At 54.9% G+C, this 26,392-nt stretch overlaps 1 protein-coding gene across 10 annotated transcripts in view; it reads left to right on the forward strand.

Moving 5' to 3' along the window:
* CDH23 (cadherin related 23) overlaps positions 1-26,392 on the forward strand; it is a 419,373-nt gene that overhangs the window by 288,970 nt on the left and 104,011 nt on the right. For all 10 annotated transcript variants that reach the window (XM_021943382.2, XM_021943384.2, XM_031652259.1 and 7 more), the window contains 9 exons: positions 3,634-3,706; positions 6,419-6,535; positions 10,081-10,193; positions 11,348-11,455; positions 17,929-18,118; positions 18,454-18,599; positions 20,807-21,026; positions 23,094-23,246; positions 25,290-25,403. In XM_021943382.2, the coding sequence (XP_021799074.2) occupies positions 3,634-3,706; positions 6,419-6,535; positions 10,081-10,193; positions 11,348-11,455; positions 17,929-18,118; positions 18,454-18,599; positions 20,807-21,026; positions 23,094-23,246; positions 25,290-25,403 (1,234 nt within the window). The remainder of the gene's footprint in view (positions 1-3,633; positions 3,707-6,418; positions 6,536-10,080; positions 10,194-11,347; positions 11,456-17,928; positions 18,119-18,453; positions 18,600-20,806; positions 21,027-23,093; positions 23,247-25,289; positions 25,404-26,392) is intronic.

Consider the following 26,392-nt stretch of genomic DNA (forward strand, 5'->3'; position numbering starts at 1 on the left):
CATTTGAACACTGGAGGCAGAGGTTGCAGTGAGCCGAGATTGCACCATTGCACTGCAGCCTGGGCAACAAGAGCAAAACTCCATCTCAAGAAAAAACAAAACAAAAAAACCCCCACCTGACTCAAAGCTGTAACCTCCCACCTAGAAACACCGAGGGTAGGGAACAAGAATGCATCCCCTGGCAGTCATGACCATGGCTGGCACTCTTTACCCCATGGCCCGACCCGGACCACATCACCCAAACCTGGCCTTAGTTTCCCAGACTTGACCACAGCCCCCAAGCCTCCTCTAATCCTAGCTACCCTCACAACCCTGACCAACCCACCTGTCGTTTTCAACCAGCCAGGATGCTGCTCTGCACAAGGAGACAGTGAATTCTGTGCTGGGCCCCCAGTAGGACAAGAAGGTGACTGTGTATCCTGCTCCACTCCCCAAGAAGACACCAAGTGGAAAGAGGGGTGTGGCTGTGGAGGCATATGGGTCTGAAACCTGGCTCTGCTACCCTCTTGCTGTGTGACCTGGGTCTCTGAAACAACATCCTCATCTGCAAAATGGGGATAATCGTGGTATCTGCCTCATGATATTTTTGTGAGGATGAAATGGGATTGTGCAGGTGGCACCTGGCACCTGGAATGTTGGCTGTCATTACAGCCAATAAGACAGCCATGCATAACAGCAGCCACACCCGTGCCCCAGCCTGTCACTAGTGCAAATGGGAGTTCCCGTGAGTGGGCTGAGGCAGAGAGGGAGCCGTTCAGGCTTTGGGGAGTGGATGCTGGAGAGGGTAAGAGTAAGGGAGGTCTAGGGAAATAAGTTAAGTGTTCTGGCTAGCCCGGGGCTGGACAGACCTAAGTAGCCAAATGGAAATTAAACTGTGCTGAGCTCCAGCAATGTGCCAGGTCACTTCACATGACCCAGTCCCTTTCAGTCCCACTTTACAGATGGGGAGGCTGAGGCTCCAGGAGGACCCAGGGTCACCAGTGCCTTTCTTTCTTCACCTTTCTTCCTTATTGGCAGAGCTGGGACTTAAACCCTGACCTGAATGACTCCCATGTTGATATTCTTTCCACCACAGCCACAGGCCTGGAACCTTGGTCATCCCTATCCACATGTGACTGAGACCGGAGCTTCTCAAAGTTCCCTGGGCCCTGGAATTCCCTGGGGATTTCATTAAAAGGCAGATTCCTATTTAGTGGGTCTGAGGCAGGGCTAGGATTCTGTGTGTCCTCCCAGCTCCCAGGTGATGTGGATGCTTCTGGTCAGGGGACCACACTTTGAGGAGCAAGGCCTTCAGAGACCCACCCTCTTGAGATTTTGAAACCCAAGCTCTGCCCCAAACCCCAGACCTGTCCCAACCTGTAGCTCAGCTAAGGCAGGGACCGGAGCATCTCGTTGTGCCTCAACCCCCCTCAAAGGGACCAGAGCCTGCAGGGAGAGGAAGGCGAAGGGACTGAACTCCCTTTTTGCCCCTGCAGACAAAAGTGTGATCCGCAGCCTCCCTCCCTGAGACCACAGAGGAGGTGGGTGGGGGTAAGAATCCGCCTCACTTTGCACTTGGCAAGCCAGGGTGTGCCCTGGCAGGAAACCACAGTGGCCTAGTAGAAGGGACCCCATTTTCAAATTCCCTCAAAGGCATCCCAGGGACCAGCAGGGGCCCTGCACTTCCCTTTGGAGTCCACCCTAACCCTGGGGCAGCCGGAGAGTCTGGCAACAAAGACAGGTGCCACCTTGCTGTGAGTGAACATTGTCTCTCAAGCAGGGCCTCTGGATGGCACAGTCACTTGTGTCTGAGGACCACACTTGAAAAGGTCACCGCCTTCAGGCTGATTTTGCACGTGGCTGGCTTTTAAGTAGCTGTCACTCGGCTAAGCGGCCTCCTCCCTCCACAAAAAGGATTTTCTCCCAATTGGAATTTAAAAACCCAGCAGCAATGAAGTCGTGGATGGCAGCATTTCCTGCACAGGTTGGGGTGAGGGAGAGGCAGATGGAAACCACGGGGCTCCAGGAGGAGGAGGGGCCGGAGGGGCCAGGTGATTCTTTTTCATCCACTGCTTGTTGGTTTTTAATAAAGAAGTCAAACTCGGTTTGTAGATTTCCCATTAGGGGACAATAAGCTTTTGTAGAGCGAGCCGCTGAATTAGAACTAATAGCAAATGCAGCGCCAAGATCCAGGGAAATATCACCGCTAATAAGTTTCTGCCTCATGCTCTGTCACTGACATTCTCCGCACCGTTTCGTGCAGCCAGGCAGAAGCTTAGATGTATAAGTATATGGGGCACTCGCACCCGCACCAGGGACGGGGAAGATGCCCAGGCATGCAGCTGGGGCATTGGACATCAGGGGAATCCTGAGACTACTGGGTATCTGGGGAGAGGGGCAGGTCAGCGTGAGCCAGGGTGCCATCCAGAGCCAAGGGACAGATTGGAGAAAGAGAGGATCACTCCTTTCTGGGCACCCACAATCTTAGCAGGCTGAGATTCTCGGATGTCCCAAGGGGTGTGCAGCCAGATAGCATGCCCCCATCTTTCATGGCTGCTCCATCAGCAGAGACTCCAGCAAAGGGGGCTTCGTACAGGATCCTTTCCCTCTAAGAGCTCGCAGTTCCACGAGAAGCCAGGCCCTGTCATGGAACTCCTATTTGCACTAGCAAACAAACAGGAACTGCCGAAGACTGTAGCATAAAGACTGGCCAGCAGTGCCGGGACTCAGCCTGACTCCTGAGCTCTGCACTGGACTCTTGGGAAAGGGGAGATGGTCATGAGTCAAGTGGGCTGGGGAGACTTCCTCCAAGAAGTAAGCAGGGAGGAATTCTTGTTAAGGGATTGCAATTCTTGTCCAGTGAGGATAAGAGTATTAAAGGGCAGGAAAGCCTCTTCTCATTGAAGAGGAAGGGCCGCGGTGTGGAGGAGTTGGGGGATGCGTAGGAGGAGGCAGAAGCTACCCACCCCACCTTGCCAGGCTCAGCCCCTCAGCCAAACACCATCCTCTGGCCACTGGCGAAGGCTGGGCTAGAAGAGCTATTGCTTTAGAACTGACAGGGGTGGGGCTCTGGGCCAGGGGTGGCCCAGGGGCTGGAAGAGCCGTTGTTCTTGTGTGCAAGGAGGAGTCTAGCTATACCTGCCAGCAGCCAGCCCAGGGCCAGAGTTTGGGCTCTGGGAACCCCCTGACCCTGACCTGCCCCTGCATACTTCAGTATCTTTGGGGAGAGTCCTAGAAGCTTTTGTCATCATCCTGGTGGACCTACACAGGGGTCCAAGTGGGCATTCTCAGCATGGGAGCTGGGGGTGTGAGTGCTGGAGTGAGCTTGGGGCTCAGCTGGAGGACCAGCGGGGAGGCTGGGGACCTGGCAGCTGTTGGCAGTCCCAGCTGCTGCCGGCACACTCCCTCTCCCTGGGCCTCCCCATCCCTTCCTGAGGCCTGCATGTTTCCCCAGGGCTGGTCCTACCTCCTAGAACTGTAGCCTGCCAGAGGGTTACCTGACTGCCTGTGACACCTCACCTGGCTCTGGTTATACGGAGAGGCCAGAGCTCTTTAGTGCCAGCCTGGCCTAGCCTAACTCCTTGGTGCCCACCTTAGACATCCGGCCAGCCACCTGCCTCCCTGGCTCCTGCAACCTGTCTGTTTTCCTTCCAGGATGAGAATGACAACCCTCCCACCTTCAGCAAGCCCGCCTACTTCGTCTCCGTGGTGGAGAACATCATGGCAGGTACAGGCTCAGGTCGGGGGGTGGGGGGCACATGAAGGTAGGCAGCCAGCAGTCACGGCACCCAGGATGTGCAGACTCCGGCTCTGCACACAAATTCTGAGAGGTCCATGGCCTTCTCTTTCCCCAGCCAAGCTCCTTGACAAATCGGGGAGCCTTTGGAGACATCTAGTTACCTGCCAGCTAACAGCTAGTTACAGAGCACCTACTATGTGCAGGTGCTGTGCTGGGCACTTGGTTCCTGCTCTCCTTTAACTATAGTCTAGTGGAGAAAGAATAATGATCCATGATTAATTAAGCAATCTTGACTAACAGTCCCAAGTGTGCAGAGGGCTCTGAGACTACAGTACTGAGAGGCAGGTCCCAGGGGCCATGATTTCAGAGAAGTGGCCTTACAGCATGGCATGTGTTCCTATGTGAGGATGCGATTGACAGGCTAATCTCTGGGCCAGGCTCAGGTTGCAGGGCTCAGCTTGCAGACCCAGCACCACCAGCTCTACACTCAGGTTCCAAGGGATCTGTTCTGCCCTCAGGGCAGGCTGGCAGCTTCACCCTTACCCTCAGAGCAAATGATCCCAGCAAGGAAAACACCCATGTCAGGAACTGCTGCAGTGGCTGAAGGAGATGGGAAGGTTGGAGTCAAGGACAATAGAGTCAGAGATGCTGGAGTCATGGATGGTGGAGTCAGGGACACTGGAGTTAGAGACACTGGAGTCAGGGATGGTAGAGCCAGGGATGGTGGAGTCAGGGATGGTGGAGCCAGGGCGCAGGAGTTCAGATATGACTACGGGTGAGTCTGGTGGACGGCGCGGATCGAAGATGGCGCGGCCCACCGGCGTAAGTGATTCTGGTGATTGCTGACAGAGACGCCGGATCGCGGACTGGCGATCAGGACGCGATCGCGAACAGCGGTTCACCGGCGGCGGATCGCGAATTTCGCGATCAGGACGGCGGATCAGGATTATGGATTCAGGCGGCGGATCGGACGGTGATGCAGGACTGCGGACGGCGGATTAGGCGGCAGGCGGATCAGGACTCCGTGATCAGGGACGGCATTCAGGACGGCGGATCCGCGGCAAGTGATTCTGCTGACGGCGTAACGTGCGTGATCGAGACGCGGATCCGCGCGGCGATTCTCGGCGGATTCTGGGCGTAGTCAGGATGGTGATTCAGGACGGCGGATCTGGTGGCGGCGGAGTCTGCTGGATGTAACAGGCCGGTGGATCGGTGGGGCAGTGACGGTGGACGTGGATCTGCAGGTGATTCAAGTGGACGGCGGGGTCAGGCGGTGATTGCGCTACGGTGATCAGGGACGGTGGATTCAGGGACGGTGATCTCGCGTGGCGGCGGATTCAGCGGATGGCGTAGTCAGGGATGGTGGAGTCAGGGGATGGTGGAGCCAGGGATGGTGGAGCCTGTGGTGGTGGAGCCAGTGATGGTGAAGTCAGGGGTGGTGGAGTCAGGGATGGTGGAGCCAGGGATGGTGGAGTCAGAACTAGTCTTCCCTGACACAAGCCCTTCTAAAGAGAACCTCTGGGTACCACTCTGGCAGCTGACAATGAGCTGAGTGGGTGCTGGGCTGTACCCAGCCTACCCTTCCTGTCCTAGTCAGACATCACCTGGAGAATGTCACTGCTAAAGAGCCACCCCCAGCACTCTCCGCCATCCCTGGGGACTCTGTCAAGGAGAGGCCTTCACTATGGCACTTAATTGTCTTCAGGGGTATGTTAGGGCTCATGTGCCTGTCCTCCTGCTCAAGGCAGACCTGAGAGTCTTATTTGAGGACCCAGGACCACAGGGCCACAATGACCTGCCTGGCCCCTTGCCCCTCGGGACTGCTGATTCATCTGCTGGATGGTCACCACCAGCCCTGCAGCCCAGTGGAACTCCCTGTGGGGCTCAGCCTGTGGCCTCCATGCTTTATCCCTCAGGATCCCAGCAGCAAACCCACAAGTTAGATGGTGTCTTTAGACCTGGTCCCAGGGGAGGAAATGATGTGCAGGCAGGTGAAGGCGCCTGCAGAGGCCCTGCGGGTTCCAGTCTGGGTGTGAAGATTCCAGGAGCCTGTGTACCAGACCTCCTCGCCACTTGGCCAGAGCTGGTAGTTGGGTGGTGGGAGAGGCTGGAGCCAGCAGCCCTGGTGGGCACAGCTGCAGGACAAGCTGCTCTCAGGGTCTGGACAGAGTGGCTGGAAAAGCTGATCCCTTGAGTCAGGATTTCACGGAACTGGAAATAAAGGTGAAGGCCTTAACTGAACCTTAAGGAGAAAATAAAAACCCTTATAAATTCCCCTGTGAATGAGATAAAACTAGAATAAAATTGAATATAGTAAATATAGAATAATTTAGTATGGAGCTTCCTGTCTTTTGACTCCAAGTAAAAGCTGGCCAATCTGAGTGTATTTAATATGGTGTCCAGCCAGGCAGGGGCTGGGGAGACAGGAAGACACCAGAGGGCCCAGTCCATCCCTAAGCATCTCATGGAGCCTCATCCCCACCCAGCCCAGCGATCTGGGCTCCAACAACGGTGATTGAGCCGCCCTCATCCCTGGGGTGTCCCACCAGGCAGGCCTCCCACCTCCCTGAGAGCTGGTCACTGGGAGGGTCCCATGTCCTCCTCTTGGGCCAGCGCAAATGCTGCTCCCAGGGCTGGGGCCATGAGCTCAGGGGCCCAGGGTGAGCAGCACCCCCTGCCCCCACCTTTTTCCCCCTGAAGGAGCCACGGTGCTGTTCCTAAATGCCACAGACCTGGACCGCTCTCGGGAGTACGGCCAGGAGTCCATCATCTACTCCTTGGAAGGCTCCGCCCAGTTTCGGATCAACGCCCGCTCAGGTGAGCCCCCGACCCCAAGCACCCTGGTCCTCCACACCCTGAGGCTGACTGTCCATACCCGGCCCCAGAACCAGCCTCTGGGTCCAGGTCTCCTTCCTTTCAGTTTTGAGCAGGCCAACTTTGAGCACCAGTGTAATCCCTGAAATATTAATTTGAGTGTGATTACTGATCTTACCCAAAAAAATCACAACGTGAATTGATCCAGGGAAGGATGTCTTTCAAGGGTGAAGAGTTGTATTATGTTTTAAATGTGTTCCATCTTACAAACAGCTGGTTAACACATCCTTTTTCAGGAACACCTTTATTAAAGCCTCAGTGTCCCCCTCCCTCAGCTCCTGACCTCATTCTTAAAGCCTGGCTCCTCTTCTTACACAGATGTGTGCCTCAGTTTCCCCAGCTGTAAGATGAGGAAGATCATGTTAGGGCTGCTGTGTGGATTACATGATGTATAACAGGGAACACACTTTGAATAGTCCCTGGCACACAATAAGTGCTAAAAATATTACTATCATTGTTCTCTTTTATTTATTCACCTGTGAGCCCCCTGCCCCCAAGCTCCCATCCCCTGACTCCACCATCCCCTGGATGTAACTCTCTTCTTTCTTCTTCATCTCTCCATGTACATTCCTCAGTTTTCTCTCTTCCTTGAAGCTGGGAGAAAAAGTGGGCAGAAAGAAGCAGCAAGAGACCCAAGCTTTTCAGCCAGGCCTGGGGAAGAATTGGGGACCTCTGTACATTCGTTCATATGTTCATTCAGAAATTGGGGTGGGGGCTGCTCTGAGCCAGGTGCTGTGCCAGGTGCTGGGGTACAGGAAGGAATAAGACATGGCCCTGACCTCATGATGTTCCCAGTCAGCTCAGTGGGCATGCAAGGCACCCCACTTCCAATACCTATTTCTGTATGAGTTAAAGGAACTGTTGATGCTAAACAGCTACACCCTATCTCAGTGGCTTGAGACAATAGAAATTCTAATTCATATAGTCAACCCAGGCAGATGTTGAGTGACAGCCTTCCACATGATGATTCTGGGGCCCAGGCCCCTTCCATGTTGTGGCTCCAAGATCACTGCTGAAGGTAAAAGAGAGCATGGATTATTGGACTAGGAGGAGGTTATGGGCCAGGCCCTGCCTGGCAGTCACATCCAAGTAATAATTATCCCCTGGAAAGGAAGCAGGGATCTTTGGTGGACACTGGCCATCCCTGCTGCAGGTGGTCAGTGACCCAGCAGGGCATTAGCTCTTCCTGCTATCCATCCCTCCGCGGTGGAAGTCAGCCTTCAATCCCTTTTTTGTACCCTTTTCCTGGAGGCTTGGGGAGCAGATGGCCGGTTCTGATGGGTACAAAGACTGAGGAAGGGGACCCAGGGCCACTGTGAGCCTGTTTTTCTATCTCTGAGAAAGTGGGGGCCTTCCTCTCTGCTCTCAGGAGTGTCCCCCACAGTGAGCCCTCATACCCAGGGGTCTCAGAGTAATGTCATGAATGAGTATGAACCACATGCCCAGCACTGTTCCCAGGGCTCTGAGCTGCAGCATCTCATTCTGCCCTCCTCACCTGTGAGGCAGGTACTAGCCTTATCCCCATTTTCCAGATGAGGAAGCTGAGCCACTGGGGAGGTTAAGTAACCTGACTGAGGACTCACAGAGCATGAACTTCTGAATCCAGAATCCAAACATTAAAGTTTCCATTATATGAGTAGCTCCCTGACCTTTCAGCCACCCCTGCCCTTGCCTCCCCAGTCAGGGCTCCAGCTCCACCTGGGGCCTTTAATGACACAGACTTTTTCTTGCTGCCTTAACAAGACTTTGGCTCCAAAGGTGTAAGCATTTTCCTCTGAGCTCCTCGGTCAAATTAGCCAGGCCTGCTCCACAGAGGTGGCCTTAATTGGATCTAATTTCCCAGACAGGAGAGGCTATCTATCATGCCGACAAGTTCATGTTTAAAACTTTTTAGATTAATTTCTTCCTCGCCCTGCCAATTAATCGACACCACCCTGGCAGAGAATGTGGCTTGTTGGGCAGACCTTTGTGAGTCTTCCATTCCTGGCCTTAGCACCTAAGCTGCCCTGTCACCCACTCCCAGCTCCCTGCTCAGCCCTGCACAGACCAGTGGGCAAGCCAGCATGCCACGGAGGGAACTGTCAGGGTAGAAGCAGTCCTAAAGGCAATCTGGCCCAGCTGCCTTGTTTCATGGTGGAAAGAACCAAGCACAGAGAAGTTAAGCGACTTGCCCCAGGTCACACAGCTCAGGCAATGGGGATAAAAAGATGGATAGCACACAGGCCCTGCCCATGGGGAAAGCTCACAGTCCGGTGGAAGGAAACAGTCATTTTCTGAGTGTTGGGAGCCTCACCTAGAATTACTTTAACCTCACAACAGCTCTGCGTGGAAGTCACACTAATCTCCATTTTATAGATGAGAAAACTGAAGCTTCAAACATTTAAAATTTTCCAAGGCCAAGCATCTGGGAAGGTCCATAATCAGAATTCAAATCCACGTCTCACATCCTCACCACGTGGGCGCTCTCCCATGGCTGATGCGAGCTGGTGAATGGCCTGGCTGCAGTGACTGCTGAAGTCTGCTGGGACTGGCTCACCCTGCTCCCAAGAGCTAGCGAGGCTCTCAGCTGTGAACTCCATATTCAATACCATCAAGTTGGTAGCTTAAAATGGGCCCTGCTGGGGCTATTTACACCAAGGAAGTTGGAAAATGCCTTTTTTTTTTTTAAATTTTGGGAGCCAGTTGTCAAACATTTACCAGCACACCAAATTTCAGTTACACCAAAATACAAAGAAAGACCAAATACAGGTGAACAAAAAATTTTGTTTAATTGTTCAGATTTAGCATGCTAAAAAAATTCGAGGCCATGTAATTATGCTGTTCACAATGTAATTAGGAAATTGTTTTATAACTATTAATTATCAATGCACGATAAGGCTGGATAGGTTGAACTGTCCAGTAATGAGTCATAAGTTAGAACGCGTGTGAACACCTGGTGTTTTTCTTTCCTGTCATTGTATTTCTGTGACTATATAAATAAACAGCGCCTGGCACTGTTCTAAGATTTCCATGATCTTAATTAAATTAACCCCATGATAGCCCTATGAGGTAGGTCCTATTATGGTTCCCTTTGGACCCTATGAGGAAACTGAGGTACAGAGGATTGAAGTACCTAGCTCCAGGTGATAAAGCCAGTGAGATAATGTCAAAAGTCTATACAAGAGGTGATCTGTGACTGAGCTCAAGGCCTAATGGCCCTCCTGCCCTGTTCTCCAGCCCCTACCCTGAGAATCCGTCTAGATTTTCCCACATCTGCAAATATTTCCTCCCTGTGGGGTTACATTGCCCAGCTCTGGGGAGCTGGCTCCCAAGGCATGGGAGCTCTCCTGTTTCCCACTGTGATAAGCACCATCTCAGGAACACATCCAGGCTGCCAGATCATGGTAGTCTGCTAACATTTCTCATGCACGTTCTCACTCTCTCTCCTTCCCTCACTGTCTCCCTAGCCCACCCAAGGCCTCTCACGCACCCACTTCTCTCTCTGGCAGGGGAAATCACCACCACGTCTCTGCTTGACCGAGAGACCAAGTCTGAATACATCCTGATTGTTCGCGCAGTGGACGGGGGTGTGGGCCACAACCAGAAAACTGGCATCGCCACCGTGAGTGTGCTCCCCTCCCATGCCCCAGTTCCCCTCACCAGCCAGGCTGCTGCTCCCCACTTGTACCTCTGGACCGCCGTGTCCTCAGCCAGTGTGAGGCTTTGTGAGAGTGAGCAAGGGGGCGAAAATGAACTCAGCAGCGGCAGAGGTCAGTCCCCGGGGCCACCGCAGCTGTGGGGAAGAAAGGCAGCACCACCCGGAATGTAGGGGCCCTTGGGAGGAGCAAAATGAAATACTTTCTCTCCTGCCCCTAAAAATCCAGGAGGGCAGGTGGCAGAAGGCATGAGCCCTATAGGCCTCTCCGTGCTTGGCACCTGCCAACAGAGCAGAAGCAGGCATTCCTGTGAGGAAGAGCAGCTCAGAGCAGGAAGCAGGGCCCTGGAGGGTTCCTGGGGGCTTGTTCTTCCCCGACTGATGTGCCCCGGAGAGTAGAAAGCTAGAGGAACGAAATGTGGGGGCCTTGAATGAGCTCTCGGCTGCAGAAGTGAAGGGGGAAGTGAGAAGCGCTCTGTGAGAGAGGAAGCGGGAGGACCAGCTGACAGTCACTCCAGCCACCTCCCCGATTTGTTCCCCATTCAGTTTCTTTGGCTCACCCTCAGAACTGTGGCCCTCACCCAGCCTGCAGCAGCCACCACATCCTTACCCAGCCAGAGAGGCTGGAGATGGTATCGCGTGGCCAGGGATTTGGTGTGAAAATCCCCAATGCCCTACTCTGTCAAGGGAGGTCCCTGCTAATAGGAATCAACCCTATAAATAATGTACCTGGTGGCAGGTGAGCAAAGAAATTGCTTGGCTTATAGCTGAGATGGGGAAGCTCAAGGGATCCTATTAGATCCCCCACCCTGTCAGTCACCTTCAGCCAAGACTGGAGGCGGGGATGGGAGAAGTCCCAGATCACAGCAAGGATTTCAGGGGTCATCACATCCATTCCACTGCCTCCTGATGGGACAACACTGGAACTCTCTCTCCTGAAGGGGCCTGGCTCCTTCCTGTCCTCCAAAGCCCAGGCCCTGCCCAAGGCTTCCAAAGTTGGTGGAGCTGGCGGAATGAATGCCAAGATTGCCCGTGGGCATCTGAGCATGTTTCCCCTGGCACGCCCTGCCCCGGCCCATCTCAGCTGGGTGCATCTCCCAGTGCCCCTTGTGGTTTCACAGGTAAACATCACCCTCCTGGACATCAACGACAACCACCCCACGTGGAAGGACGCACCCTACTACATCAACCTGGTGGAGATGACCCCCCCAGACTCTGACGTGACCACGGTAGGTGGTGGCAGAGCAGCAGAACCGCTAGGCGGCCCTTCCCAGGGCTGTGTGCCCCTCCCACCGCGATCCCAGGAGGCCTGCCCATATGGGGTTTGTGGACTCTGTGTCCCTCTGAGCTGGCTCTTGCAATAGAGTTCTAGCAGTTCTCCTGCATGGTGAAAGGCAGTCAGAGATCAAGGTGCCTCCAGTGTCAGTAGGCCTCAGGCTTTGTCACAGGGAGCTTCAGGCAGCCCAGAGACAGTGGCAGGGGAGCTCTGGCCGGTTCCTCTTGCGAGTCACACGTGCCCTTAGAGCCCAGGACTCTGGCTACCTGCTCTGGAGAGCTCCCACCCCTACACTGCACAAGCCCCAGCTCCACCCCAGCACCTCTCTTTCACTGCTGTGCCCTGCAGCTCCCCCACAGGCTGGCCCCCAGGGCTGCCCAGCAAGGATTTTGTTCACCTCAGGATTTTTCTGGCACAGGTTTGCCAGGTTTGCACAGGCTCCTGTGTGTGTTGTGTGCTCATGCGCAGGAATGTGCACAACTCAGGGTGCAGAGGGGAGACACAGCCAAAGCCAGGGCATCCACGGGGAGACCAGAATCCTGGGGACACTGAGGAAGCCCAGGTCCCAGTCCCATACCATCTTCTCTGCTGGGAGATCCACGTTTTTCAGCCTTCTCCCCCACACCCTGTACACCACACGGCCTCACTTGGGGAGGCTTGTCCCCACAGGAACAGCCCCACGGCCACCCACCCAGCCCTGTGGGGGACCTGAATCCTGACAACTCACAGTAGCGCCATTGACTGAACAGCTGGGATGTGCCCTGAGCTTCACCTGACGGCTTCTCAGGAACTCTCTCCTCCTCACCATAATCTCACATGGCAGAGGGATTCCGCTGCCTCTGTACTGTGGAGGAGACAGACTTAGAGCTTGAAGGCTTGCCCAAGGTCCCAGAGCTTGTAAGGGGTGCAGTCGGGACTCGAACCCTGGTCTGTCTGACTTGGAGACAAGGGATTGGAAACCACCTGGCCCAGTCCTTATTCCTCTGGGAGGGGGCATCCACATACCAGCTGACAGCCGTCAGTGAACATGTGGAAAGGAAGATAGGCATGATGGCCAATCCTTCCCTCCCTCTCTTTGTCCTTCTTTCCAGGTTGACCTCCTCTCCCATCCAGAGCCACTGCCAGGTATGGCTCTGGCACTGGAATAGGCACAATGGAGTAGGGCAGAGGTGAGGGATCTGGAATCTGTGATTTTTCAAAGTCCCGTAGAGGAATTCCTTCCAGCCCAGGGCCAGGTTTAGGAACCATCACCCTCGCCCTTTGACACAGCTCTCTAGGCTCTTTGGTGGGTGCTCTCTGCTGCCCCCTCGTGGGCACTGCACTGCCCCAGGATAACCTCCCCACCCCAGCCAGGGATTCCAAGAGCTGGGGCTGGATCTCACCTCTGAGTACCTTCTGGTCAACCCTCACCTTTCCCTTAGGTTTCTGGGAAATTCCTCCCAAAGGGAACTGAGGGGCAGGTGAGGAAGGTTGCTCTGGGAGAAAGGGGCTGCATGGGACACCAGCCTGGATTGCCATTATCAAACAGTATACCCAGCAGACAAGGAGTGGGTGTGCCAGGTGAGGACTGCACACAGCCTTGGGCATCTGCAAGCTCTGGTCCCCACACCCTTCACCAGGTCTCCTGCCCTCCTCAAGTCCTTCTGAGCCATGAACACGCATGACAATGGACCAGGGGCCTGCTGCGCAGTGCCTCCTCACTTTCCAGGAAACCCACAAGCCATCAGGGAACGCCTACTACATGCCAGGCCCCACGCTTGTCTGGCTAAGGGTACAGGAAGCAACACCAAGCCGGGTGCAGTGGCTCATGCCTGTAATCCCAACACTTTGGGAGGCCAAGGCAGGCAGTTCGCTTGAGCCCAGGAGTTCGAGACCAGCATGGGCAACATAGTAAGACCCCCCACTTCCCGTTTATAAAAAAAAATTTTTAAGTAGCCAGATGTGGTGGTGCATCCCTGTGGTCCCAGATACTCAGGAGACTAAGGCAAGAGGATTTTTGAGCCTGGTAGATTGAGGCTGCAGTGAGCCAAGATCACACCACTGCACTCCAGCCTGAGTGACAGAGTGAGACCCTGTCTCAAAAAAAAACAAAAAAACAAAAAAAAGGAAGCTCCTGCCCTGCCTGCCTTTGGGGAGTGTCATGTCACTCTTCTGTTCAAACCCCAATGGTTCCCATCTCACCCTGTGCAAAAGCCAGAGTCCTTTCCAGACCTACAAAACCCATAGGGTCCACCCCATTGTCACCCCTGAGGAGCCAGCCGTGTCATCCCAATCTGTAGTACAGAGCGGGTGTGGCTATTCCACCGCTGGCGTCTGGTGGGCACAGGCTCGAGCTTTTCAGTGCCCCAGGGTAGTATTTGAGACCTGAAAAATAAATGTGATGGCTTGAAAGTTCAAAGAGAAAAGGACAAAATCAAAATTAAAACTTGTTATATGAAACATCTATCAGATGAAAGACGGCAGTTTTAGTAACTATGAAATTTAGTGTTTGTGAAAATTTCATTACATTTGAGGACAAATTGGAGGTTAGATTTTTCTAGAATTCTTGAAAATTTTCCAGAATTTTCTGGAATTCCCAGTTACGTATGATGATTGCCAGGAAATCAGAAATCAAGAAGCTTCAACGTTAGTCAAGTTTGTCATAGCCAAATATTTTGAAAAGGAAGTTATAAAAATTCTTTCAAATTGTATAGCCATAAAACATATATATGCATTCGTATGTATATACATGGGTATGCTTCATTACCTTGGAGAGGACCCCCTGGGGCCTTCTAGGGCCTCACAGTGGCCTAGGATGAGGTAGGGTCTGTGGCCAAAGTGTGAGGTGAGGTGGCTACAGAGGGAACGGCTAACCGAGGTTCAGGTGACAGAAGGAGGAGGTGATATTTGAACAAGGGCTGGCCCATCACCTGACTCATCTCCCACCCCACCATTCCCACACACCCACGCCCACAACTATCACCCATCACCAACACACAGGCCTTTCCTTTCCCTGTACCCACTCAACTTTCCCGAGCTCAGAGCTTTTGCACAAGCCCTTTCCTCCCTGACCCCTGCTCTTTCCATAGGCAGCTCATTCTCTTTCATCTGTCCCAGCTTAAAACATCAGCTGTCTTAGAGAGGCCCTCCCTGACTACTGTGTAAAGTAGCTCGGACCCCTCTCCAAATTCTGTTTCCTGCAGAGCTGGGCCCACGATCTGTGCTTATTTGTTTGGTAGGCTATTTGCTTATTAAGAGGCACATGGTTTAGTGATTAAGCAGGCAGCCTCTGGTACCAAAATGCCCAAGTTCTCACCCCAGCTACACCACTTACCAGCTGTGTGACCTTGGGCAAGTTGCTTAACCTCTCTGTGCTCCAGTTATTCTCATCTAAAAAATAGGGCTAGTAAGAGTCCCCACCTGATAGAGCTGTGATCAGCGCTTACTGAGCCGAGATATAGGAAGCACTGGCACATGGGGAGTGGTCAGTAAATAGTAGCTGTCATTATCATCAGTATCATTACCATCATCTGCTTCCTTTGATGGACTCGCACCTATCTCGTTCACTGTCAAACCACACTGCCTAGCACAGTTCCAGGCACATTGTAGGTGTTCAAAATATTTCAAAATATGTGTTGTTGAGGACTGACTCAGCTGGTGAATACCTTACCTTTCCTTCCCCCAACCCCCCAGCTCAGCCAGGCGGTGGCTGGGTCTTCCTTGTCGGAGGGAGACTAGGGTGTGTGGCCCAAGACTCTCTCAAGAGCCCGCTCTAGGCATGGCATGGGCCACAGCCCCTGGAGTCGGAGGCACAAGGCAACCCCAGTGATTTTCAGAGCTTGCATGCAGACAAGTGTCTTCCCACATGTGGCTTCATTTGGGTGCATTTGGAGTTGGTGCAGTGTGTGCATCTGCATGCACCGGGTGTGGCCTGGCATGCAGGCACTGAGGAGGTCCACCTGCACAGGCGTGCGCTGGCAGAGTGGCCATCTCTGTCTGCAAGGGAGATTTTGGTCCCACTCTCCTTTCTGGCTCCTGCAGCTGCCTTCAAGGACCTGGCTGATGGGCATTGATTTAGAGCCTTTCAGAGCCCTCCAGCAAAATAAAGGAGAGGGGAGAAGCAGAGAATTATTCCCCGTCAGGCCAGGAGAAAAATGACGGGCGTGAAATGGGAAATAAATGAGGGGAAAGTGGTGAGATTCTACAAAATCGCCCAGCAGGGAGCCTGCAGGAGGGCTCACAGCCCTCTGCCCTCTTCTGTACTCCCAACCCACCCTGTGACCAGAGAGTGGCCAAGAGGCCCAAAACCAGTGCCCATGCCCCAACCAGGGTCACTTGGAAGCAGCTACCCCTGGCACTCTCTGGCATGGTGGGGGCAGGAAGAGGGAATAGAAGAGGAGAACCACCTCCCATGTGAAATTTGTCTCAGCCTGTTCAGCAACAGGCCTGGCCTGGAACAAGTGATTCAACTGCTCTATTCCTCAGTTTCCCCATCCAGAAAAATAAAACAGGGAGAAAATCATCTCTCCCCCAGGCTGGGTGTGGTGGCTCACACCTGTAATCCAAGCACTTTGGGAGGCTGAGGCGGGAGGATCACTTGAGGTCAAGAGTTTGAGACCAGCCTGGGCAACATGGTAAAACCTTGTCTCTATTAAAAATACAAAAATTAACCAGGCGTGGTGGCTCTTGCTGTAATCCCAGCTATTTGGGAGGCTAAGGTGGAAGGATCGCTTGAAACCAGGAAGTGGATATTGCAGTGAGCCGAGATTGCACCACTGCATTTCAGTCTGGGCGATGGAGCAAGACTCCGTCTCAAAGAAAAAAAAAAAAAAATCTCCCTTTTCAAACTGTTGAGAGAAGCATTGTAAAAACGCAAGGAATGCTGGTCTTCTATGTCCATCTGTGAAATGACTTGGCCTGTTTTAAATTATGCCTGGAGTACCTAAGAGCCCCGTCTGCTGTTTGCAAAATGGGGGTGTTGGGGTCCCCTTTATGGAGGCTAGGGAAACTGAGGCAACATGCCCACAGCAAGATAAGGACACCTCAGGCCTGGAAGGCAGGGACCTCCCCTCCCCTACCCTTTGATGCTGCAAGGCTGGGCCGAGGAGAGGAGGGCTGAGCAGTCCAGGGTGGGAGTGGGGGCTGCCGCCGCCCCTCTGAAGGGGCAGCTGGCCGAGGGTGCCACAGCATTCAGCCCTGCATCAGCCTCTCTCTCCCCGGCCTCCCCAGGAGCCATGGACAGGGTAGATGGGAGTACTCAGCCGGGGCAGCTCGTCTGTCTGTTCTGGTCTGGTGGCCCCAGAGACACCTCTGGCTGGGGATTAAGCAGAGGAGGGACAGATTCTGCTGCCAAAGCACAAAAGGCTCCACATCAAGTAAGATGAAGGAGCTGACAAGCCTGGCTGTCACCACCAAGTGTACTGCAGTTAAGAATAATCCTGTCCTGATGTGGCCCCAGGGACTGTGGTCACCTCCCCCGCACTGGTCTTGTCCACCCCGGTACCACAGTGGCCTCTGCAATGCAAGGTCAGGGGTGAGCGAGGGGTAAGGGCCACCTCAGGAGCCTCCAGGCTGGGAGCTGGGTCAGCTCTATGGCTGGGGCTGTGTGACCATGAGACTGGCCTGTGCCTCTCTGGGCTCTGCTTTCTCCTTGTGGAAAGCAGGGCGGGTGGAGGATGAGGGAGCTTCCCCACAGAGCAGGGGATCCGTGCACACAGGAGGCCTCAGCGAAGACGGGGAGCCCTCAAAGGCTGCAGGGGGCCCTTTGCCTTTTGTTTACGACCTGGCTGTGTGGGATCTGGGACACTAAGGGACAGCAGGCTGTGGGGTTCAGCACCCCTGGGTTAGGGCGACACTGAGCACTGACCCCTTCATGACATGGGGGTTATAAGTGGGGAACAAGGCTGTGGGCTGGGGAGTTGAAGGGGCCAGAGTGTCTGAGGCCCAGTCCTGAGACCCTGCCCCTTATCAGGGACGGTGTACCTCCCTTCCAGGGAGCTCCACCCTCTCCTTCCTCAACACTCCCGCAGCCCCACAACTGCCCCAGATAACTGGGTCCTGCATTCTGAAACTGGGGCCCAGCCATGGTTTCCTCCACATGCCCTGTCATCTCTGGTGTCACAATCTAATGCTTCAAAGAAAGGAAGGAAGGAAGGGAGGGTTTGATGAGGAGGAACCCAGTCTCCAAAATCCAGGGTTTCAAATCCTTTCAAAAATCTTAGCTGGAGTACAGACTCCCCAGCCCTTCCCAGCCCCTCCCCTAGAGAACTCCTGCCTCCCATCCCTCTCAGACCCCGCTACTGGGCCCAGCAGGCAGGCTCACTTCCTGGGCTGGAGCCAGGATGCCCCCTCCCCAGGACCAACGTCTGAGCTCAGATACCCCCAGGCAGCCCAGAGACACCCTCCTCAGGCACGGCTCAGTGAAGGGGTCTGCTCCCTCCCTGGCAGGTGGTGGCTGTGGACCCAGACCTGGGGGAGAATGGCACTCTGGTGTACAGCATCCAGCCACCCAACAAGTTCTACAGCCTCAACAGCACCACAGGCAAGATCCGCACCACCCATGCCATGCTGGACCGGGAGAACCCTGACCCCCACGAGGCTGAGCTGATGCGCAAAATCGTCGTCTCTGTCACTGACTGTATGGACCCCTCTCGCCCCTCACAGCCCCCACACCTTAGACTGCGGGCATCCCTGGTGACTGGGTCTCTGGGGGACCTGGGCCCACCCAGGAGGGCTGTGTCTGATCACCAAGAGTAGGGTAATACCCACGCCCCAGTTGTGACTCCCAGAGCACCCCGAGGGAACGGAGGGGGCGGGGGAGGCTAGCCGTGAGGCCCAGGTTGCTTCCTGGAGGGGCCACTGGGACGGAGGGCTCTGAATCTGCCACCCTCTTGCCACTTGCCTTCTTCTGTCCGTTTTCTCTTGCACCCATCTTACCCCGTCCTCAGCCCCTTCTCGCCTTGGTCTCCCCAGGTGGCAGGCCCCCTCTGAGAGCCACCAGCAGTGCCACAGTGTTTGTGAACCTCTTGGATCTCAATGACAATGACCCCACCTTTCAGAACCTGCCTTCTGTAGCTGAGGTGCTTGAAGGCACCCCTGCAGGGGTCTCCATCTACCAAGTGAGTCTCTCTCATCTCATTCCTACCAGCCCAGAAGTGGGCAGTGGGTGCCCGAGGGGCCTAGCCCAGGCTGAACACTTTGCAGAGCTGGGGCAGGGGAGGAGCTGGATCTTGAAGGACAGAGGCTCTGGAGATGTGGAGGGAAGTGTGGCAGGAAAGGATAGTGAGATGGGCAAAGGCAGAGGGAGAGAGAGGGAGAGAGGCAAGATGGAATTCTGGAAGTCACGTCCAAGTTTCTCAGGGCCTGATTATGGAGGTCTGGCCCAGGAACTTCCATTCCCTAAGCCTGCAGATGGTTCTAGAATACAAAGAAGGCCAGATGAGTGTAGCCGTGGGCATCCGCCTCTCCCATGGCTTCCCATAAGCCCCGGATCAGCTCCCTCTACTACAGTGGAGGGGCCTCTCCCCACTTTGCAGGGCTCTAAAGAGACTTGCCCAAGACCCTGTGGCCAAGCAAGGCACGGTCTGATCTTGGGCCTGGCTTCTTTGCCTCTTGTTCCATCATCCTCTGGTCAGGGGGATCCTGAAGGTGCTGGTTTAGGGGAGAGGACATCCAGGGTTTCAAGTCCTTTCAAAACCTCAGCCCTCCAGAGGCCGTTTGGAAACACTGGAGACCCTCCTGCTTAAGAGCATGGGCTGTGGAGTCCAAACAACAGGGGTGTGGATCCCATCTCCAGCACCAGGGTGCTGTGTGACTTGGAGCAAACTGCTTAACCTCTCTGAGTCTCAGTTTCTCATCCGTGAAATGGAGATAATAATAGTACCTGCCTGGCTGTGCTGTGGGGACTCAATCAGACACATGTATGAAGCACCCTGGAACTTGGACACAGGAAACACGGTAGCTGTGGTGATCACTGTGTATCTGTCACAAGGGCTTATATCTGAGACGCAATGGCCGTATCAGGTTAGCCTGTTCCCATTAGAAGAAGACGGGGTTGTTTCTCAGGATGCCAGAGGGAGTGAGCTTGGTGGTGCCCCATAGGCCCGATGTGCCTCAGTTTCTTCATCTGTAGTAGGAGGTGGTGTTCTTTGGTGGGTCCTCAAATCCCCAGCAGGGGGCGCCACAATCCAGGGAACAGCAGCCGGTCCCCGAGGAAGCCCTCAGACTAGAGGGGAGGTGGTGTGAGAGTGAGTCAACCCCCAAACCCGGTTCTCTGGGGGCTTACGGCCGGCAAAGAAAGATAACCACCAATGCAACTTCTGAGTTCTTAGAGGAAGGAGCGGGAAGCATTTAATCTGGAAACTGTCCTCACGTACAGGATGAGGGCCCTCCCTTGAACTGTGGCTCCCTGGTCCCACCTAGGACCTCAGGCGATTCAGATTTCTGCGGGTTGTGCAGAAGAGCCTTCTCCAGGGGAGTAGAGCTATGTTCAAGTAAAGTAAAAATACTGAGCCCCCCGTCCTGGAAAGCATGCAAACTGAGTCCAGACACCTTTTTTGCTGGATGTGAAATAGATCAGATGACCTTGATATTGTCTTCCAATCCTGAAAGTCTTGGCTTAATCCCAAACTCTTATTTTAGCTATTATTACACATTTCCCCAAATGCCTTGGATCCACTTCAGTAAAACTTTGTTCAGGGAACCGGGGGGTCTTGAGTTGGGCAATCTGATCAGGACTGGAGGTGCAAATGAGAACAGTGTAGGAACTTGGGAGGAGGCTTGCCTGTACATGGCCGCAAACAGCTTTTTAAAAAAATAATGATAATGAAATCCTCAAGTGACTTTTTAAAAAGAACCCTTGATGTCATTTTATTTTTGTTGTTGCTGTCTCACAAATCAAAGCAAAGCAGGGGAGGGAAAGCCTGTGGATCCAGCCTTCTATGTGGTTGAACTCCAGATAATGGTGGGGTCCTCAAGCTGGAACAGCTGCTCCAAACCTGGAAGGGCTTCCTAATGGGGAGAGCAGGGGCTGAAGGGGGGAAAGCACTGTAGAGACCTGAGCCCTGAGTCTAAAAAGTCCCTCTGCCACCCCATCGCCGGCCTCACTTGGTGCATCCGGACGCCTTTCAGCTGACGTGCGACCCCCTTAGAGAGCATCTAGGAGGGTGCCCTGGGGACAGTGGCCTGGCGTAAGGCTTGGAGGGGAGCAGATGTGTTTGGCTGCAGCCAAGTGTGGCTTGGCAGGGAGGAGGGAGCACTTCTTGGGGGAGAAGCACCCGTCCCAGTGTCCCCTCCCTGCCCTCATGCTGCCCCTCCTCGCCCTCAGGTGGTGGCCATCGACCTCGATGAGGGCCTGAACGGCCTGGTGTCCTACCGCATGCCGGTCGGCATGCCCCGCATGGACTTCCTCATCAACAGCAGCAGCGGCGTGGTGGTCACCACCACCGAGCTGGACCGAGAGCGCATCGCCGAGTACCAGCTGCGGGTGGTCGCCAGTGACGCAGGCACGCCCACCAAGAGCTCCACCAGCACGCTCACCATCCACGGTGAGGGCGTGGGGGCTTCTGCTGTGTGCTCAGTGTGTGGGCACAGGCCTGGGTCAGGGCCAGGGGGAGAGGGAAGCCCATGTCCCCCACTGCTGTCTGCTGGACTTGTAGGCACAGGCTCCCTTGTTAATGAGGCGCCCTCCTCAGCTGGAGCCATTCAACACAGCAGAGCCTTCTCCACACCTGGCCACTGCCTTCAGTGCCCCAGAGCTCAGGGGCAGTGGCCTGGACCTGCTGCCAAGGCCCCGTCACCCCCACCCCTCCTAGCCTCTGATCACAGCAACAGCAGAGAGGGCTTGAGAAGCGGCCGGGACCCTCAGGGTCATGAACAGGCAGGGAGGGTGCAGAGCCCTTTGTCTTCTTTGGAAGGCCAGAGTTTTTGTTTGGGAGACATAAAGGAGACCTCCGTCTCCCATGGGTGTGGAACCCCTGGGCTGGCAGTGACAGGGCATCACCCTGGGAGGAGAGCAGCTGGGACTCCCAGACTCCCTAAGATCGTCATGCCCCTGGGACTGTCGTGGTCGTTCCCAGTGTCTCTGCCCTCTATTGGTGAAGGGCCGGGTACTGTTTCCACTCTGCATGAATCGTTAATTTTCAGGACAGGATGGGGACATAAGCTGTTGCCAAGGGGCCAGGAATAACCCCAGGGAAATAAGGGCAGAGTTTAACAGGCAAGACATGGCCTGTTCCCAGGCCTGTTCAGTCCCATGCTAGCTCTGCCGGCCGCTGTGGCTTGGCAGGGGGGCGGGGGAGGGAGTAGTTAGCTCGGCACAGGCGCAGGCACTGACCCTCTTCAGTGAGATGGTGAGGATTTCAGAAAGCACAACATTCTCTCTCCCATCGGTCCAAGGCTTGCCTGTGGGTTTCTGGTGCCAGTTTCAGGACCCCCTTCTTGGCCGATGATTGACAGGGAATATGTCCCAGCTTTAAGAGAGGACCCCTGGAGGGCCTTTCTCCAAGCCCCAGCAGAAGTCATAACATCAAACGGGCCCAGCATCTCCCCTGGTGATACCACTTAGAGGAACCCAAGTGGGGTGGGGATCACTTCGCTATGAAAGTTGTCCAAGGCCGGGCACAGTGGCTCAAGCCTGTAATCCCAGCACTTTGGGAGGCCGAGACTGGCGGATCACGAGGTCAGGAGATCGAGACCATCCTGGCTAACTCGGTGAAACCCCGTCTCTACTAAAAAATACAAAAAAACTAGCTGGGCGAGGTGGCGGGCGCCTGTATTCCCAGCTACTCGGGAGGCTGAGGCAGGAGAAGCGTAAACCCGGGAGGCGGAGCTTGCAATCAGCTGAGATCCGGCCACTGCATTCCAGCCTGGGTGACAGCAAGACTCCATCTCAAAAAAAAAAAAAAAAAAAAAAAAAGAAAGTTGTCCAAGCCCCATCTGCCTAAGGAATAGGGGCCCAGCATGGGCTGTATTAAACAAATCTGTAAGGGAAATTAAACCTTATTTTGGGGGGTGGGATTTTCAAAGCGAGCTCCCTTTGCTGAAACTCCATTGCACACTGAGGGGTAGATCTTGAGGCTCCAGCTCTCCACGCTGCCACTGTGTGACTTTGGACAAGTCACTCAGCTGCTCTGAGCTTCCACTTCCTCAGCTCCACAGTGTGTGTAATAATGCCTGCCTCCTAGGGTGCTCTGAGGGCTGCCCGTGGTCCTGTACGGGAAGCACTCAGCATGGGCTTGGCACGATGGACAAGCTCGTAAATGGTCACTCTCATCCTCGTTGTCATGATTGTCCGTGTTGTCATGGTCGTTGTTAGGCGCATACTGGAGAGAGGTTCTAAGGTTTTCTCTCCTCCCTTAGCTGAGCAGCAATAAGCCCCCAGGGCACAGGGACAGCGGGAGGGTCTGGAGCACTGGTGGGCTTGGTCCTGGCCCCAGTGGGCATGGGGGGCCCTGGGCTCACGGCCAGGAGGTGTTGACACAAATGCCATTTGGAGCCCGTGACTCCCTTGGGAATTCGTTCCCTACTTGGTCTGGGGCTGGAGCCACTGCTCCGGAGCTGAGTCATCTGCAGCAGAAGCCAGGCCTAGCCCCGGCGCCCATTCTGTCCTGCAGTGCTGGATGTGAACGACGAGATGCCCACCTTCTTCCCGGCCGTGTACAACGTGTCCGTGTCCGAGGACGTGCCGCGCGAGTTCCGAGTGGTCTGGCTGAACTGCACAGACAACGACGTGGGCCTCAATGCCGAGCTCAGCTATTTCATCACAGGTGCTGTCCCCGCCTCCGCCCACCTGTGCAGGCCTCTTGGGGCCCTGCTCCCAGCCCTCCCAGATAGACCAGGTTGGGGGCAGGTGAGGGTGGAAAAGAGGTCAGGGCTCTACCGTGGGGCTTTAACCCCTGTTGGTGCCTCCCGAGGATTTGCTCCTGGCTCTTCCCAAGGGCTTTGCAACCAGATCACTCTGGACTGGCTCCCTGGGGACCTCCTGAACCAGTTGCTTACAGGGATGGGGAGCATCTACCAAGGTTCATTCTAGAGGGAGGTGAGGCCCCATGATTCCTAGGGAGAAGCCCTGAGCCTCACTCCCTGCCCCAAGTATGGGTGACAGAGCAGTGACCAGAGGAACGTGGCCTCATCCTTCCTCGGGGATTACTCAGGAGAATTCCCATCTGTTTAGAGGCAGATGAAATGGTTTTTCATCTCCCTAAATGAAATGGTTTTAGCTCAAAAATGTTGCCTGGCTGTTGCCTGCAGAGCTATGGCCACAGATGATGAGGCCATGTCCTGGCTCACAGGGGAAAGTGAACCGCGATGGATTAGTGATGTCTGCCATGGTGATAGGATTGGTAGGTGGTGGCACACATCCCATGGATTTGCCATTCCTGGATGAGAACACAGCTTCTTAGCCTCCCTGACACACGAGAGGTGCTGGGACACATGGGGGTGCGGTCTTCCCCGTCCTTCAACCCTCCTTGGCCCTTTTACCAACTCAGTCCTCTCTCTGTCCATGACCTGCCTACCAACACACATGTTGCCTCTGCATATGTGTGCCTGTACACACGAGCAGGGCACACACCAGCCTCCCAGTGCCCCCCCATGAAGCAAGAAAGCCCGGCTCACACCCCATCTGCGGCTCTGCTGCGGCCAATGTGACCTCCCAGCCCTCAGCCCTCCCTTTCTTCCCTCGCCTCCCTGAAGGGGCCCAGCATCCTCAGGCCTACTCCTCACAACTCTGGCCCTCAAGTCGGCCCTAGGGAGGGCTTAGTTGCCAAGACCCCTCACATGGCACCAGCTCCGTGGCTCCACTGCCCGCACTTCTTGCGTCCTAGTTCTGCCCTGGGCTCCCTGGGAGCCAGAGTGTGTCCCTTGCTGATGGTACTTCAGACACTGGGGAGCACTGGAGGTCTGGGGGTCAGAATGCTTTATCCAAGGGCAAGCCAGCAAGGACAGGGGAGCACCTGGCAGCCCGCAGGATGACTCTTCAGCACCCCAAAGTGGTGGGCTCCTGCCGACTGCCCAGAGCCCTCCTGGATTCTCAGTGTGCTTTCTGCAAGGAGCTGAGCCCAGTCCTGCCCAAGCTTACCACAAAGCTGGTGCCATGGCGCCCTCTGCTGCCCAGAACACCACACTGCTCGCCAGCTGGCAGGGGAGGGGTCTCCACACTATTCTGGGAGTTCTTTGCTGACTCCCGTCCACCCCAAGAGGAGACCCTCACACTTCCCCCCTTCCCAGAACTCAAGGAGACTCTAATCCCTGTCTCCTGTATGCCTGCCTTGACTCCTCCCTGTGTGGAGCCTCCATGTCCCCACTCAGGGAGCTTCGATCCTCAGCCCATCTCACCTCCGAGATGAGGGGCCTGGGGGATGCCCAGCCAACCCCAGAGTTCTCAGCCGCATATCCAAGCCCCTACGCAGGTTAGCTGCTCAGACGCTTCTGCAGGACAGGCCGGGAGCAGAGAGGTGAAGGACACGCCCAGGGACCCACACACGGAGAAACCCAAGGTGGCACAGGCACACCGCCGAGCGAGGGGTTCTCCTCTGTGAAGTGGAGGCTAAATGAAGTGGTCTGCATGAAGTACCTGTAAACAGGAGGTGCTTCATGAAGGTTAGGAAACGATTCCAGGCATCTGGCGCCCCCACTGAGCCCACCCAGGCTGCACCCGCATCAGAGCACCTCAGGCAGGGGTGAATCAGCAGCACAGTCTCCCACTCCTGAACTCACCAGGGCAGGTCCCAGCTCAGGAGCAGAGCCCCTGCTTCTCCTGGCCAGGAGCTCTGTTTCCCAGCCGGAAGCTTCCTGTCCTTCACCCACAGGTGGCAACGTGGATGGGAAGTTCAGCGTGGGTTACCGCGATGCCGTTGTGAGAACCGTGGTGAGCCTGGACCGGGAGACCACAGCCGCCTACATGCTCATCCTGGAGGCCATCGGTATGCACCAGCCCCTCACCAACCAACACAGTGATCTGGGCAGAGTTCACAATGAGTGCCTCCCAGAAGCCGGCCTTTTGCTAAAGGCTGAACTCTGCCCAGGTGCCAGTGGAGAAAGGGCCACCAGACATTCACCAAACATTACTGAGCACTTGCCAGGCATGAGGCTCACTGTGTGGTGCTACATGCAAGACTTTAGGATGGTAAGGTGGGAGCTGCATGGGAGTCCCACGTGTGGACAAATTACTGCAAATCCAGGCAAGCCAGCAGGAAAGGGAAAGGATGACATAAGAGTATCAGGCAGTGGTGCAGACACGGAGAGGGAGAGGTCATGGGAGGCTTCCTGGAGGAATCGACATCTGGGAGTGCCTTTGAGTGAGTTAGGACCCTTTCAGCTGCAAATTTTAAAATAAAACGAACTGACTTCAGCAATATGGGCTCACAAAATCAGTCCACTGGGAGATGGAGCTTCCAGTATGACTGGATTCAGGGCTCAGGTGACACCTCAGGCTTCAGTCTCTGCATTGGCTGGTGCTGCCTCCTGTGTGTTGATGTATTAGTCTGTTTTCACGCTGCTGATAAAGACATACCCGAGACTGGGTAATTTATACAGGAAAAAGGGTTTAATGGGACTTACGGTTCCACGTGGCTGGAGAGGCCTCACAATCATGGCAGAAGGCAAGGAGGAGCAAGTCCTGTCTTACACGGATGGCAGCAGGGAAAGAGAGAATGAGGAAGATGCAAAAGCAGAAACCCCTGAGAAAACCATCAGATCTCATGAGACTTATTCACTCCCACGAGTACAGTATAGGGGAAACCGCCCCCATGATTCAATTATCTCCCACTGGCTCCCTCCCACAACACGTGGAAATTATGGGAATATCATTTACGTTGAGATCTGGGTGGGGACACAAAGCCGAACCGTATCAGTTGGTGTTATTCTTCAGCTCACATGGTGGCAGGTCATTGCCCCAGCCTCACCTGTACAC

Source organism: Papio anubis, chromosome 11 (genome assembly GCF_008728515.1).
Source record: "Papio anubis isolate 15944 chromosome 11, Panubis1.0, whole genome shotgun sequence".
Taxonomy (NCBI): Eukaryota; Metazoa; Chordata; class Mammalia; order Primates; family Cercopithecidae; genus Papio; species Papio anubis.